At 29.7% G+C, this 15000-nt stretch overlaps 2 protein-coding genes across 8 annotated transcripts in view; one reads left to right on the top strand and one right to left on the bottom strand.

The window, feature by feature from the left end:
• LOC124429643 (stress-activated protein kinase JNK) overlaps nucleotides 1-15000 on the top strand; it is a 183454-nt gene that overhangs the window by 86575 nt on the left and 81879 nt on the right. The gene's annotated exons all lie outside the window — the stretch shown is intronic.
• On the bottom strand, nucleotides 4019-5891 carry LOC124429647. The gene is made up of 2 exons (XM_046975206.1): nucleotides 5741-5891; nucleotides 4019-5138 (listed from the first exon to the last, which is right to left on the bottom strand). Exons 1-2 carry the CDS (start codon nucleotides 5753-5755, stop codon nucleotides 4851-4853), a joined length of 303 nt encoding a protein of 100 aa, XP_046831162.1. The 5' UTR covers nucleotides 5756-5891; the 3' UTR covers nucleotides 4019-4850.

The raw sequence follows: 15000 nt of genomic DNA, 5'->3' as shown, positions 1-15000 counted from the left end.
TATTATTATTATTATTATTATTATTATTATTATTATTATTATTATTATTATTATTATTATTATTATTATTATTATTATATTTAGTATAAAATTATGGTCACGTAGAATCTCTCTCTCTTCTTTTTTTCCTTCTTTCTTTCATTCTTACCCCCTATCCCTCCCTCCCGCCATTTTTTTCCTTTTCTTTTTAAATAATAAAATTTTTACAATAAAATAACAATTACATCTCATTATTACATTCTATCGCGTATAATTAACGATTGATCATGAAGATTATAGTCGTATATTTAATTATATTACGGCGATGACGGTATACCTACGTATATACGTTGATAGTAGATATAAATAAATATAAATAATTGAGGAAAAAAAAAAAAGAAAGAAAAATATGAAATCAAAGTGTTTAATCTTAATTATCAATGGTTGAAAATATATTTCTAATATGATCCAAGAAAATATATATACGTATATAAATAAATATATATATATATATATATACATACATAGATACTAATAAATATACTGACAATATTTCCGACATGTCTACTCGTTACGGCTCATGTATTCTTACGATATCGCGTAGAGCTAGTTTCTTGAGCCGAGTATAATCGTTTATGAGGAGACCGACCGACTGTTCTTGCAACTCGAACCGTGAAATAGTTATAGTTTGGTAACGGCAACGAAAATACGACGAGCAATGTAAAGCTCGTTCCAAGAGGAGATAATAACAGCACTAGAGATTGCCTTTTGTATGTGTGTCAAATCTGTATATGCATGTGTATGTGTAATATATACATATATATACATATATATACATATATATATATATATATATGTTATTTTATCCTGTTAACGCCATTGTCATTCTCTGTTCTTCGTTAAAATGTTTATGGTTGTTTCGTCGAACGAATGTTATGTACACATATGTACGTGATATTTATTACGTCGTCCTTAACTGTCTAATTATATCTTTCATTATCATTTATCCTTTTGATTTCTAATCGACAAAATGGCGAGAACCCTCTTTCTTTCTTTTTACCTTTTTTTTTTGTTTTTTTCTTTTTTTTAAATAACGAAATACAGTCTGATCGATGAAAGAATGAACATTAATATATTATTAATACATCGACGTAAGAATGAATATTTAATTTTATTTTAATCAAATAATCGAGCTCTGGTTTATATAAACATATGAAATAATTGATAATATAAATTTAAATTGAAATAATTTAACGTTTCAGGATAAAATCGATTATAGATTTTTAACGAAAGTATTATTTCATTCGTAGAATAAATATCTCGAATAAATAATAATCGATGATTATATTCATGAATGATCGTTTAAATCCTAGTACACGCCCTTGATCGTTAGTATGATACACGTTGCGTCGAAAGAAAGAGAGGGTGAGAGAGAGAGAGAGAGAGAGAGAGAGAGAGAGAGAGAGAGAGAGAGAAAAGAAAAGAAAAGAAAAGGGAATGCAAAAATCCCATGGAATACAAGCGAGGCATATGACTTATGCATACCCCTGTGGTTTCCCCATTAGCCATACCAACGAGCATAGAATCAGCATGATCGAACTATGTCTTCTCTCTTTGACGTGTGTGAGGTATCGTTGTTAGTATGCAACCTGTGTGTCGCAAGACTTCAAGCTTTTTCTTTACTTTTATTTTATTTTTTTCTTTTGTTTTCTTTCCTTCCCTCTTTTTTTTTTCTTTTTTTTCTTTTTTTACTCCCACTACACAAATATATCGTTCAATTTCACCCTCTCTTTATTTATTTTTTTTTTTTCTTTTTATTTCACTATCTCCCTCTCTCTTCCTCCCTCCCTCCCTCCCTCTCCCTCTTTCTCTTTCTAATATATATAATATTGTGCGTAATAAATTATTTATATATATATATATATATATATATATATATATATATATAATATATATATATAAATAACGATAAAAAAGAATGATTGGAAGATTAACAACTAGGAGACGTTTATCAGTTTCGCTTATCAAAGTTTCGAAGGAACTATAAAGCAGAGTAGTTCGTAAACACGATGCTCTCAACGCGTTTGGGACTCTAAAACCCATTTGTATTCACGGCTCGTTTCGGTTCGGTAACCGCAAGCGTTTGCGGCTTCAAATCCTAAGATTACGCGCGCCCATTCGGTAAGCGTCGCCCGTTCGTTTTACCTCATCGATTGTCTGCGGTTTAGCCTGTCCTCGAAAATAAACCGTACGAAAGATAATGACAATCATCGGTGAAAAAAGAGAGAGAGAGAGAGAGAGAGAGAGAGAGAGAGAAAAAAAAGAAGGAGGAAAATTTACTCCCAACGACGACGACAACGACGACGACGATGACGACGACGGTGAGAATCTTATTTTCCTTCTATCAAAAAAAAAAAAAAAATAAATAAATAAATAAATAAATACAAAAAAAAAAAAAGAAGAATATGCAAAGAAGATGAAAGGAAATCTAAACCTTTCCATTTCTTTCTCGTCAGCAACTATCGAAATACTTTTTAAAATCGTTCGCCTGTCTTTTCTTTCCTTTCGAAATTATTTGATTAAAAAGAAATTATTGATTAAAAAAATTATTTATAAAATCGTTCTCGTGAATTTTGTTGTTTCCTTTGAAATTTCTTTTTCTTTCTCTCTCTCTCTCTCTCTCTCTCTCTTTCTCTCTCTCTCTTAAATTAAACTTTGTATTAACAGAAATATTCGAGAGAGAAAGAGAGAGAGAGTGAGAGAGAGAGAGAGAGAGAGAGAGAGAGAGAGAACATCGATGAAAGTAACAACTGACTCATTTTGTTAATTTGTATGTTTATTTATTAATTAATTAATTTATTTATTTATTTTATTTATTTATTTCTTGTAAATTCGATAACCTACGCAAAATAATATTGAAATATTGTATAATTAAAACTTGACATTGGAGGTATTTTAACGCGGTTTAATTACCATGCGGAACATTCAGGTGGCAGCAATTAAAACGGGCAATTAAAAGTTTTTACCACACTCGGTCTGTTTCGAATCGCTCTGTGCTTTACCTCCTTTCCAAATGTTACCTACCTATTGCATGTAAATTTTTATTTTTTTCCTCTCTCTCTCTCTCTCTCTCTCTCTCTCTCTCTCTCTCTCGCATGTTTCTTTAGTTTTTTTTTTTTTTTTTTTGATCGCAAGGAAAATCTCGATATAAAACATTCCGGCTAAGTCGTATATATTGACTATAAAAAAAAAAATATTGGCACGATCCGTTGTATTTTGTGCACTTTATAAAAGGGGAATTTATTGTCACAAAAAAAAAAGAAAAAAAAAAAGAAGAAGAGGAAGAGAAAAAAAATCGAAATAAGAAAAGATAAAAAAAAAAAAAAGAAATAAAGTTAGAAGACCGATGAATACGTATATACAACAATATATGTGTATGTGTATGTATATATATATATATGTGTATGTGTCAATACTATTACTATTTCAATACATTTTTAAAGAGGAACCTTTGTTCATATTGGTTTAATTTTGAAAATAAAAGCTTTCTCTTTTTTTGTCAATGGAACTTGTCGACGACGTTCGTGAAATATTTTCGATTTATTTCGAACGAAGAAAGAATAATGTCAGAAAAAGCTTGAATTTCTCTTCGTAGAACGTGGAATGCAATTTTTCTCGTACATTTTCCGATAAACGCGCGGAATGCAGTTTACGATCGATCGATCGATCGATCGATCGATCGGGATTTTTCATTTTGAATGAAATTTACACGTGAGGATCCTGAACGGCATACCTGAACACCGGTATGCATGAACAAAACGAATATTTGCAAATTTATTTCAATAATTGTTTTATTATTTTCGTTCGGAATGGAAAACGAAAAGATGTAAATTTAAATATTATTTTTAACTAAGAAAGATAATAGAAATACAATCAGTTTCCTAGGGTGTACATATATATATATATATATAAAATAAAAAATAAAAAATAAAAATTTCTCTTAATATCGTAAGAAACGAAGGAAAGAAAAAGAACATTGTTGTTGTTGTATTTGTTAATATGCATATAATATGATATTTATTAGCATTGATTAAACATTGTTTACATAGATATTAAAGATCTTTTACAGACATTTTACATACATCTTAAGTATTCTTTTCTTATTCTCAAAAATAAAATACATCGAACAATTTATATATTTATATAGTTTAATTGAGAAAGTATCATAACGAAAGGAGGATATTGTCAGCGTATCGTCAAGGAAAAAAAAAAAAAAAAAAAGAACAAAAAAAAACAAAAAAGGAAAAAAAATAAACTAACAAAACAAACAAACAAATTTCTCTAGCTATTATCTATTATCTCTAAAACTATTTCCACGTTGTATTATATCCTCCGTTTCGTGTGAAATAAAAGAGAAAAATTCGAGAGAGAAAAAAAAAAGAAGTCGAAAACAAAAAAATATACGAACAAAGGAAAAAGAGCTTATAAAAAAGAAAGAGAGAAAGTAAAAAAAGCTCTTGTATCGTACGTGCGATTTTTTTTTTCTTTTTATATATATATATATATACACACACACACACAGATACACACATATATATATATATAATATATATGTTCTTATATGTGTGAGTATATATACATAGATTCCGAATAGATTTTCTTTGACATGGCGAGTGTACGAATTTATTTTGCTTTATATATGAAAGAGGATGGAAAAAGAACAATTAAAAAGAAAAAAGATAAAGAAAGAAAGAAAAACGAATAAACAAGAAAACAAAGAAAAAAAAGAAAAGACCTTTAAGAGTAGCAGAACGTTAACGACTGTATTCAGTTCTGGTGTCAGGTAAAAGCTCGTCGTATGTCGTCATTATCTAGGCCACGATGTAGGGTGCGCTGTATGCAGCAGCTGCATAATAGGGGTAGGCAGTATATGCAGGTCTGTATGCGTAGGGATAGGCATACGCTGCTGATGTATACGTCACTGGAGCAGTATATGCAATCGGTGCAGTGTACGCAGCGCCAACCAATAATCCTCGTTTGTTCCTTGCACTTTCAGTTTCTATTGGGTTCGCTGCATTAGATGGCTCGATCGACTCCGCATCGGCAGGTTTCGTATCGGCTAAGGCCATTGTTGCGATCATGGCTAGCAGAACGATAGCCTAAATAATAATTAACAAAAAAAAAAATTATATTTATGGAAATTATATATATATATATATATATTTTTTTTATGTTTCATTTATAGTTCCACTTTTCCTTCTTCTCTTTCTAATCACGATTTTCTTCTCGATTATATATTTATTAAGCGTCGTTTCACAACGCTCGATTATTCATGAATTCATAAGAAAAACAATTAATAATATAATCTTAAATTTATTACATATGAATCGAATAATTATGACAAATTTTGAATAATTGAATTCGAAGATATATATATATATTTTTTTTTCTTTTTTTACAATATATATATATATATATATATATATATATATATATATATATATATATATAATAAAAGAAATTTGACTTGAAAGAAACGAAAGAGTCGAATTCGAAATAATAATAATAAAAGAAAAGAAAAGAAAAGAAAAAAGAGAGAAAGGAAGAAAGAAAGAAAAAAAAAGGTGAAAGAAAAGAAAAGAGACGAAAGATAAAAAGGAAACAAATGGATAGTTCGTGACGATCTCGTTGTTTATCTTTAATTTCGATCGACGAATAGAAAAAAAGAAAAGAAAAAAAAAAAAAAAAGGAAAATACTTACGGCGAAGCACTTCATGTTGATTGTCAGTGTGAAAATAATAGTTCTGGTTGATTGATAACTTCGAAAGCTCGTGTAGAGTTGAGGATCGATTGATGGTTAAAGTCGAAATCGAGTTCGTTTATATAGTCCGATCGATCGTTGTAAAAGAATAAGAAGGAGCAATACGTCTTGTCCTTTCGCGTATATATCTACGTGAATCGAATTAAACATTAATTTAATTCGCGTAATCGAACATAATCGTGATCACGTAGGTAGTCATTGTCACGTAATCGTCATTCTATGTAGAGAAAGAAAGAGAAAGAAAGAGAAAGATAAAGAGAGAAAGAGAGAGAGAGAGAGAGAGAGAGAGAGAGAGAGAGAGAGAGAGAATATATACTTACGTACGTTACATACGTTCAACCTTATTTATTAGTTGAAGTTGAGAAATAATGTATACAAAACTAAATAGACCCTGTCTATCTCGTTGGCTTTACTCTTTCGAAGTTGAGCAACCTAAAGCAAGCTTGTCCTTGGCCAATGGCCAAACATCAGAGAATTGAAGAAGAAGAAGAAGAAGAGGAGGAGGAGGAGGAGGAGAGAGTGGGAGGAGGGGAGGACACGCAACATTCTTTACCGTCCATCGATCGAGCACACACGTTCAATCGTTTTGCGACCTTGTCGAGGTCGATCTCGAAATCCTATTGACGATTACTATTCATTCGCGTTAGGTTTTATTTTTCTTTTCTTTTCATTTCGTTTCGCTTTTCTTTCTTCTTTTTCTTCTTCTTTTTTTTTTTTTTTCTTTTTTTCTTTTTTCACCTGAAAATCTCGACTATGTCATTGTTGTTTTTGTTTCCTCTTTGCTCTTTTCTTTTTCTTTTTTTTTTTTTTTATTTTGTTTTTCTCCACCCACCCCCTCCCACCCCCCAACCCGCTTTACAATAATAATCCTTTAAATACGTAAATTTACGATCTTAGAAGGGAATAATTTTTGTTCGTTTTTAATATTCAAAAAAACAAATAAATAAATAAATAAATAAATAAATGAAAAATGAAAAAAGATTAATCGTGTCGATCATTATGCGCAACATCTGATCTATATGATTCCTTTCCCCCTCTCTCTCTCTCTCTCTCTCTCTGCTCCCTGCTCACGTGCACATATCGAAATTAAATGAGATTCTATGAATGAGAGCTGAATCGTTAGTTAGCCTAAATACATGTTAGACTATTGTTGAACGAACCGATTGATATTCTAAACAGGTTTCCTCTCGTAGGAAGTGTGACGGAGTCGAAAACGTTTCTCTCATCAAGGCCAATAGACCTCGGCAACTGATTCTCCAAGAGAAGGAGAGAGAGAGTGAGAGAGAGAGAGAGAAATATGAGGGGGTGGATGAAAAGGGGGAAGGTGTAATAATGAGAGATATTATTATGCCCTTCGATTCTCTCGAGTTTCACTTAATTATTGAAATTCCAACTGAGATATTACATAGGTACTTACTAACTCATGCTTTGCAGTTAAACTATTTGCGATAAATTTGATGACGTCGTGTTAACTATTCTAAGCTTGTACTCAATTCTAATACGTTTCTCGGTTAAATCAGATAGAAAGAGAGAGAGGGAGAGAGAATGTATGTAAGTGTGTGTTTGTGTGTGTGTGTGTGTTTGTGTGTTTGTGTGTGTCTAAATCATTTCAAATTATTCCTGTCACAAAACAATTTAGAAATTCTGTAAAATTTTAAACGTAATCTAGATTACCTTTATATAGAATAAATGGATATTAACGATAAATACATTTTGAACGAATTAATATAAGAGTTAAGAGAACGAAGATGAAAAAAAAAAAAAAAAAAAAAGAAAAAAAAAGAAAAGAAAGAACGTTTATTTTCTAATTGTAATTATACGGAACAGAAAGTGCGCGCGAATAATTAATAAGGTGATATTAATTATTTTATAATTTCTTCTTCTTGTGTTTTTTTTTTTTTTTCCTTTTTTTCTCTCTCTCTTTCTTTCTTTTTTTTTTCTTTTTTTTTTTTCTTGTTTCTTGTTCTTTCTTTAACCTAAGACTTCTTGACTTTTTCTGACGGGACGAACGTCAAAAACGTAAAGGGGAATTAAATAATGATTTAGTACGTAATATTACTTAATTGCCTTTTTGAAAGTTTATCCCGTAATTTTCTGAAAGAAGAAAATAGAAAGAGAAGAAGAAAAATAAAAAAAAAAAAAAATCTTTAATCTCTAAAAAAAATCTGCAATCCGACAAAGCCGTTAAAGCCAAGCAATTTTTTTATTTTTTTATCTTTTTGTTTTTTTTTTTTTTTTTTTTTTTTGAATCGATAGTTTAATTTTATCTCTTACGTTCTTTACTCTTTCTCTCTCTTTCTCTTACTCACACTCACACATACACACACACACACACACACACACACACATACATACTATTTCTTTCTTTTTCTTCCTGCTGGATAGGTACTAACTAAATTTAGATCGAATTTCAAAAAAAAAAAAAAAAAAAAAAAGAAAAAAAGAAAAAAAGTATCACAACCCTTACGTAAATTTTAAAAACATTTAGTCAATTTCCGAATTTTATAGAATTTTATAAGTGACACACATACGATCAATATATTAGCAATCAGTGAAATCGATTGATCGTATTATTGCATTTTTATTATATGAAATAGAATGTGAAATTAATATTTTAAATCATTTATTTTTAATATTATTATTATTTTATTATTATTATATCGTTTTATTCGTGCTTCGTTTCTTCCCATTTCAGTTGGTTGGACAATGGAGGAAAGCGTTGGTGTTCTATTTTTTAGTACTTATTTTTATTATTATCATCATCATCATCATCATCATCATTATTATTATTTTTTTTTTTTTTTTCATCCATTGAATACAAAAGAGGGGATTCGGGGGAAGGAAAAAGAAAGAAAGAAAAAAAAAAAAAGAAAAATAATATAAACGATCGTGCAACATATAGAACGAAGTAAACTGAAAGCTCATCAGTGCTTTTTCGTTCTCGATAAAATATTCGCCTAACGACATTTTCATATTACGTTAACTTTCATAATGGTACCACCTACACCCCCCCCATCCTCCCCCCGCCCCTCGTCTGATGGTATTTTCTAAAAGGGATATACATTCTTTTTCTTTTGCTAGCCTTTTTCCTTTTCTATTCTTTTCTTCTTATTTTTTTTCGTCCTTTACATAACATATCAAACACACGTAAATGTAAGAAAAGGAAAGAAAAAAAAATATATATATATATATATATATTTTTTTTTTTTTCAAATTTAAGTACGATCATTTCTAAGAACTTATTCCGAGGATAAAAAATATTTCTTTCGTTTCTTCCTTTCTTCCTTTCTTCCTTTCTTTCTTTATCTTTTCTTCCTTTTTCTCTCTACAAATTACATATAACGATCATTAATATTCGCATGACGAGAAACGTTGCAAGAGAAAAGGACGACAAGGGGGGTTTAATGGCGAAAGAAGGTGAGAGATAGAGAGGGGATGGATATGGAGATGGAGGGGGCGTGGATATAGAAGGAGGAATGGAGGAGAGGAGGGGAAAAAAATATCTTTCAAATGGAAAAACGTTGATTACCCTCTCGTTATCATTAGGGTGCGCTTTTCCAAGGAGACGCCCTAATGAGGGCGCTTGAAATTACCAGAGGATATTATAGCGTCGGTACATGATCTTCAAAAGTCACGGGAATCCAGCATTTACAAACCAATTCCGACGAGTGCCTCGGCTTTTCTCGAGGGCCAACGTGCAGCAATCTCAACCGGCACTTTTCTTGAAAATTGAAATTTAGAAAAAGAAAAAAGAAAGAAAGAGAAAAAGAGAAAGAGAGAGAGAGAGAAAGAGAGAAAATAATAAGAGAAAATATCCAAGAGAGATTTCTGCATAGTACATATATAAATACATTAACGAAATGTAAAATTATCCTAATAATGTTACGAATTAAATTAATATAAATATATATATATATATATATATATATATATATATTCAATTATAAATTAATTTAATATATGGGATTAAAAAAAAAGGAGAAAAAGTAAATAATATAATAGAAAAATCGTAATCGAGAATCATTCTGACGTAATTATTAATTAATTAAATGATTAATTTTTTTTTCTTTCTTTTCTTTTTTCCTTTGTTTTTTTTTTTTTCTTTTTTTTTTTTTTTTTTGGTATAAATTTTTTACTCGAACACTCGTACTTCCTCGTAAGCGAATAAACATTGATAAAGTTACGATAGATAAATGAGAATTTAGACTTCGTGAAAAATGAATCGTGAACTAAAAAATTTCTTATATTAGGAGAATCAAAAAAAAAAAAAAAAAAAAAAAAACGAAATCACGTAAGAAATTTTCTATTCCATTCTCTCTCTTTCTCTCTCTTTCTCTCTTCCGACCTTTTAAAGCGTTGAAAGCATCCCTTGGTTCATTCAAAATGAAGGTAAAAAGATGGTGAAGCAGAAACCTTCTCTCTCTCTCTCTCTCTCTCTCTCTCTCTCTCTCTTTCAAGTCAAAAGTGAGACACTTGAGAAATATCAGCGACGCTGAGAGAGACGCAAAGTTCGTGCTATTTATCAGAGAAAGCTCCGTTTTCTCTCTTTCCCTTCCTCCCCTCCCCACCCCTTTCGCCCTACCACCCCGTAGTTTCTTCCAACTTAGCCACCATCCTCAGAATGGCCCGATGTTTTTCATATAAACGCTGATTGAGCCGCATTTTTATCCCCCGTCACATTCCGTATTTGCTTCCTCTAACCCTCCTACCACCCTCCCCTCTCCCCCTTCACCATTACCACCATCTACCACTACCACCATCACTAGCACGACTCTTACACTTTTCCTTCTTCGCCCTCGAGCGCTATCGTTTATAGTCGGGAAGAAACGAGCTTGGCACGAAATTTCGTTTACTTTCTCTTTCTCTTTCTCTCTCTCTCTCTCTCTTTCTCTTATATTCTCGAGGAAAAAGATTACAAACGATAGAATATTATTTTGAATAATTTTGAAAAAGATAACACGATCTAAACAATTTCTTTCGTTTATAGTATATTTTAAATAAAATTATATATATATATATATATATATATATATATATATTCATCTAATTTACATTGTAAATAAATCAATTTTTCAATTTAATATATATATATATATATATTTTTTTTTTATTATTATTATTTTTTTTTTTCTTCTTTTTCTTTCGAATTTTTCCTATAACTCAAATTCGATATTTCTTTTCCTTTTTCTGTTTTTTTTTTCTTCTTTCTTTTTTTTTTCTTTTTCTTTTTCCGTTTCTTTTTTTACCCTTTCTTCTCTTAGAATTTTCAAAATCGATATAAAGGAAAACAGACCGATCACGTTTTCGTTCCTTTCTTTATCCGTTTAACATCTTCCTTTCTCTCTTCTTTCTTGATATCCTCTTGGGACAATCGTGATTGGCTATTCAAAAGGTTTCGAATTCGAACAAAATCGTTTCTTTTTGTTGCCGTAAGGGAACTGAATTGGAAATTGTTAGGATAAAAATGTATCATGTATTTTTTTTCTTTTTTTTTTTTCGTTTTCTTCTTTTCATTTATTTATTTATTTATTTATTTATTTATTTATTTATTTATTTATTTCTAAGAGAGAGTATAAAGATCATTCGAATTTCGAAGATTTACGTATGTTCGGTATCGTTTGGAATATTAGAAACGCTCGAAAGAATTCGTGACTTTTCTTAGATCGTATAGATGAGAGAATTAGAACGACACGTTTATGCGCCCTCGACGTGTGTTGTTCTATATTTGTTTATTTAGATGCGAGAAAAATTTGACTCATATATTTTACTAAAGAAGATACAACATCGTCAGCCGTAGACTTCAAGTTGTTTGATCAAACTTATCTTGTTTTTTCTTTGGCAATTTTTTTTTCTTTTTTTTTTTTTTTTTTTTTTTTTATCTTCGATGATAATAAAAAAAAGAATGTAATTTCGTGTGTTAAAAACCGAATGAAAAAAACAACGAAAAAAAAAAAAAGAAAAGAAAAGAAATAAGGAGAATCGTTCTTAGGTCCTAAATATTATGAAATATAATAATTTTATAAATAATTGTAATATTAACAAATGAAATATTTTTATGTTCTCTCATAGAAAATAGACACACGTACACACACACACACACACATATATATATATATATATATATATATATATATTTATTTATTTATATATTTTGTCATTTCTTTTCTTTTCTCTTCTCATTTTCATTTTTTTTTTTTTTTTTTAAATTTTCCCTTTAAATATATTATATAGAAACGCGTACGACTGACATACTTAGAAAAAAAAAAGAAGAAAAAAAAAAAAGAAAATAAAAAAAGAAAAAAAAAACGGATACTCCCGTAACTTTTTTTCTTCCTTTCCTCCTTCAACGTCGGGAAATTATCGAGAGCACTTTGCGATATTGGCGTTTCTATTCGTTACACCCCTTTTTTATCCTTTTGTTCACAACCACAGCTCTCTCTCTCTCTCTCTCTCTCTCAGTTATTGTTTCCCCTTCGATAACTTCACCATAATGTGCACTGTAGTTACGTTCCTCACCCCCTTCTTTCTCTCTCTCTCTCTCTCTCTCTCTCTCTCTCTATTTCTTTATCTCTCTCTCTCTCTCTTTCCTGTATACACACATATACATTTTTTTTTTCCAAAGTCACTTCTTTATCTTTTCCATTTCTACTTCGAGAGTCTCAAGAAAGTCGAAGAAGTCGAAGCACGTCATGACAAACGATGAACATCATCCGTTCCGAGTAGACCGGAGGGCCGTGGCCATGCCCGTTGTTAACGATAAATCGTGACACTTGTAATTAATATCATGGCTTTTGACTGTGCACTGCCTGAGCCATGATTATAAATAGCGAGATGAAACAGAATCTTAAAGAGAGAGAGAGAGAGAGAGAGAGAGAATGATGAGAAAAAGGAAACGTAAGGGAGACAGACACGATGATATTTATTATCACGTTAACAACTTTGAACAAAATCGAATAAGTTAACTCTCTATGAATATAGTACAGATTATTTCGAAATATGTTATAAATGATTTGAATTATTTTCTAAAATTTATACACATATTTTTCGTCCAATTATTAACGAATACTATGGTATATATTTATTATTCAAGATTTTTTATCGAGTACTATACTGTTGTCGATATATTTTTCTAATAATATCTCTTTCTTTCTTTCTTTCTTTCTTTTTTTCTTTTTCTTTCTTTTTCTTTCTTTTTTTTTTTTGTTTATTTAATCATTTACTTGTTCTTTTTTTTTTTTGTTTCTATTTATATAATTATACATCGAGAGAGATACGAACGTCAAACTTATACAAAATTATATGTATTGTTTAAATAAATTTTGTATTATATATTTTTAATTATATGTTACTATTAATTATATAAAGAATTATTATGATATCTGTGATATCGTAATATACGTATTTTCTTTCTTTTTCTTTTTCTTTTTCTTTTTCTTTTTCTTTTTTTATTTTACTTTAAAAAAATACGTACATTTAATACCTACATACATACATACATACATACATACATACAGACATACATACATGCATGCATACATACATATGTACATACATGCATGCATACATACATATGTACGTAATATACCATTGGATACCATTAGCCATGACAAATAATATCGGCAAAATGGCTATCGATGATGGTGGTTCTGATATGTACGTATACGATGACATACTGCAATCATATGGTGGACCAATTTCCAATGACATTTTCAAATAAATGATCCCCTCAATTTTCCATTATGTTACACGAACGATGTTACCCTTTAAGTCATAAATCGTCAAAAAAGATTAAATACTTATTGACTCGAAAATGTTCATAGGACTTGTTATTTTACGATATGGTAAATAACATCAATTGGTCATCGTCGGAGTTTACATTTGGTCTGACGTCTTTGAATTATTTTTTTATGTGGGGGTTGAGAAAACGAAAGTCTGGGGACGTCAGAGAAAAACAGAGAGAGAGAGAGAGAGAGAAAGAGAGAGAAAGTGCTACATTAAATCTCTCATCTATGTCAATAAATAGCGAACAAATTGATTAGTTAAACGTCGATCACGTAATTGATGAAATTGTATTTTCCATTTTCCTTAATGAAAAACCATATGCTTTTTATGGAATTCATTTGTGGATAGATAAATTGTTATAAATCTGTTTATATTATTATCTATATACCGGTATTAACTCAAACAGGTTAAGTTTTATTTTTAACCGGTTAATTATTATTTATTTATTTCAATCAATTTTTTTCTTTCTTTTTTCTTTATTTTCTTTTTTTTTTTTTTTTATCCTCAATATCGCCATATAACATCGATATTTTTTTAATTATTAAAATATCTCTTTTATATATATAATATCATAATAATTTCGATGAAAATTTGTTTCCAAATTTATAACTTCATAATACTGTAGATATTATTAATCATTTTTTTTTTCTTTTTCGTTTTTTTTTTTTGTTTTTTTCTCTCTCTCTATACATATAATAATCTCATATAATAATTTCGATGAAAATTGTTTTGCAAATTTATAAGCTCATAATATTTTGTAGATATTATTAATCATATGGATTATGAGTGTATGGTAAGAAAAAAAAAAAAAAAGAAAAAAAAGAAGAAAAAAAAGAAAAAAGAAAAAGAAAAATGTGAAATTGAAAAATTCAAGATAGTAAGGGATGATATCTCGAAGCGTGGAATAGATTTAAGCGTAAGCTGTTGAAGTGAGAGAATCGATAAATTTGAGGATGAAGGGAAAAAGCATCGAGGATGAAGTTTTTAAACGACTAGGATCGACTTATGTGGCACGTTAGCATACTCGATAGCACCAGATATTTGATTTCCGCATCGTATTTGCTCCCGAGGATATTTGAGCTTAACGCCTGCCGATAGGACTCGAAATATGAGCAAAATATTCACGATGATATTCACTTCTGTCAGTCTCTCAAATCCTTTACGAACAAGAATTATGTTCGTTTTACTAGAATTTATTTTTTCTTTTTTTTTTTTTTTTTTTGCTTCTTTTTTCTTTTTTTTTTGTTTCATTCTTTCTTTTCTGGCATTTTTTTTTTTTCTTTTTTTCCTTTTACACGTGAATAACCAAAGTACAAAGAAAAAAACTAGCAAGATCGAATTTATCGTTGAAAAAGATTTATTAAGACGACAAATTTTGACGAGAAAGAAAGAAAGAAAAGAACAAAAAAAAAAAAGAA

The sequence above is a fragment of the Vespa crabro genome, chromosome 15, assembly GCF_910589235.1.
Source record: "Vespa crabro chromosome 15, iyVesCrab1.2, whole genome shotgun sequence".
Taxonomy (NCBI): domain Eukaryota; kingdom Metazoa; phylum Arthropoda; class Insecta; order Hymenoptera; family Vespidae; genus Vespa; species Vespa crabro.
Note: the sequence above shows the minus strand (reverse complement) of the source record. Positions and strands in the feature narration are given on the sequence as shown.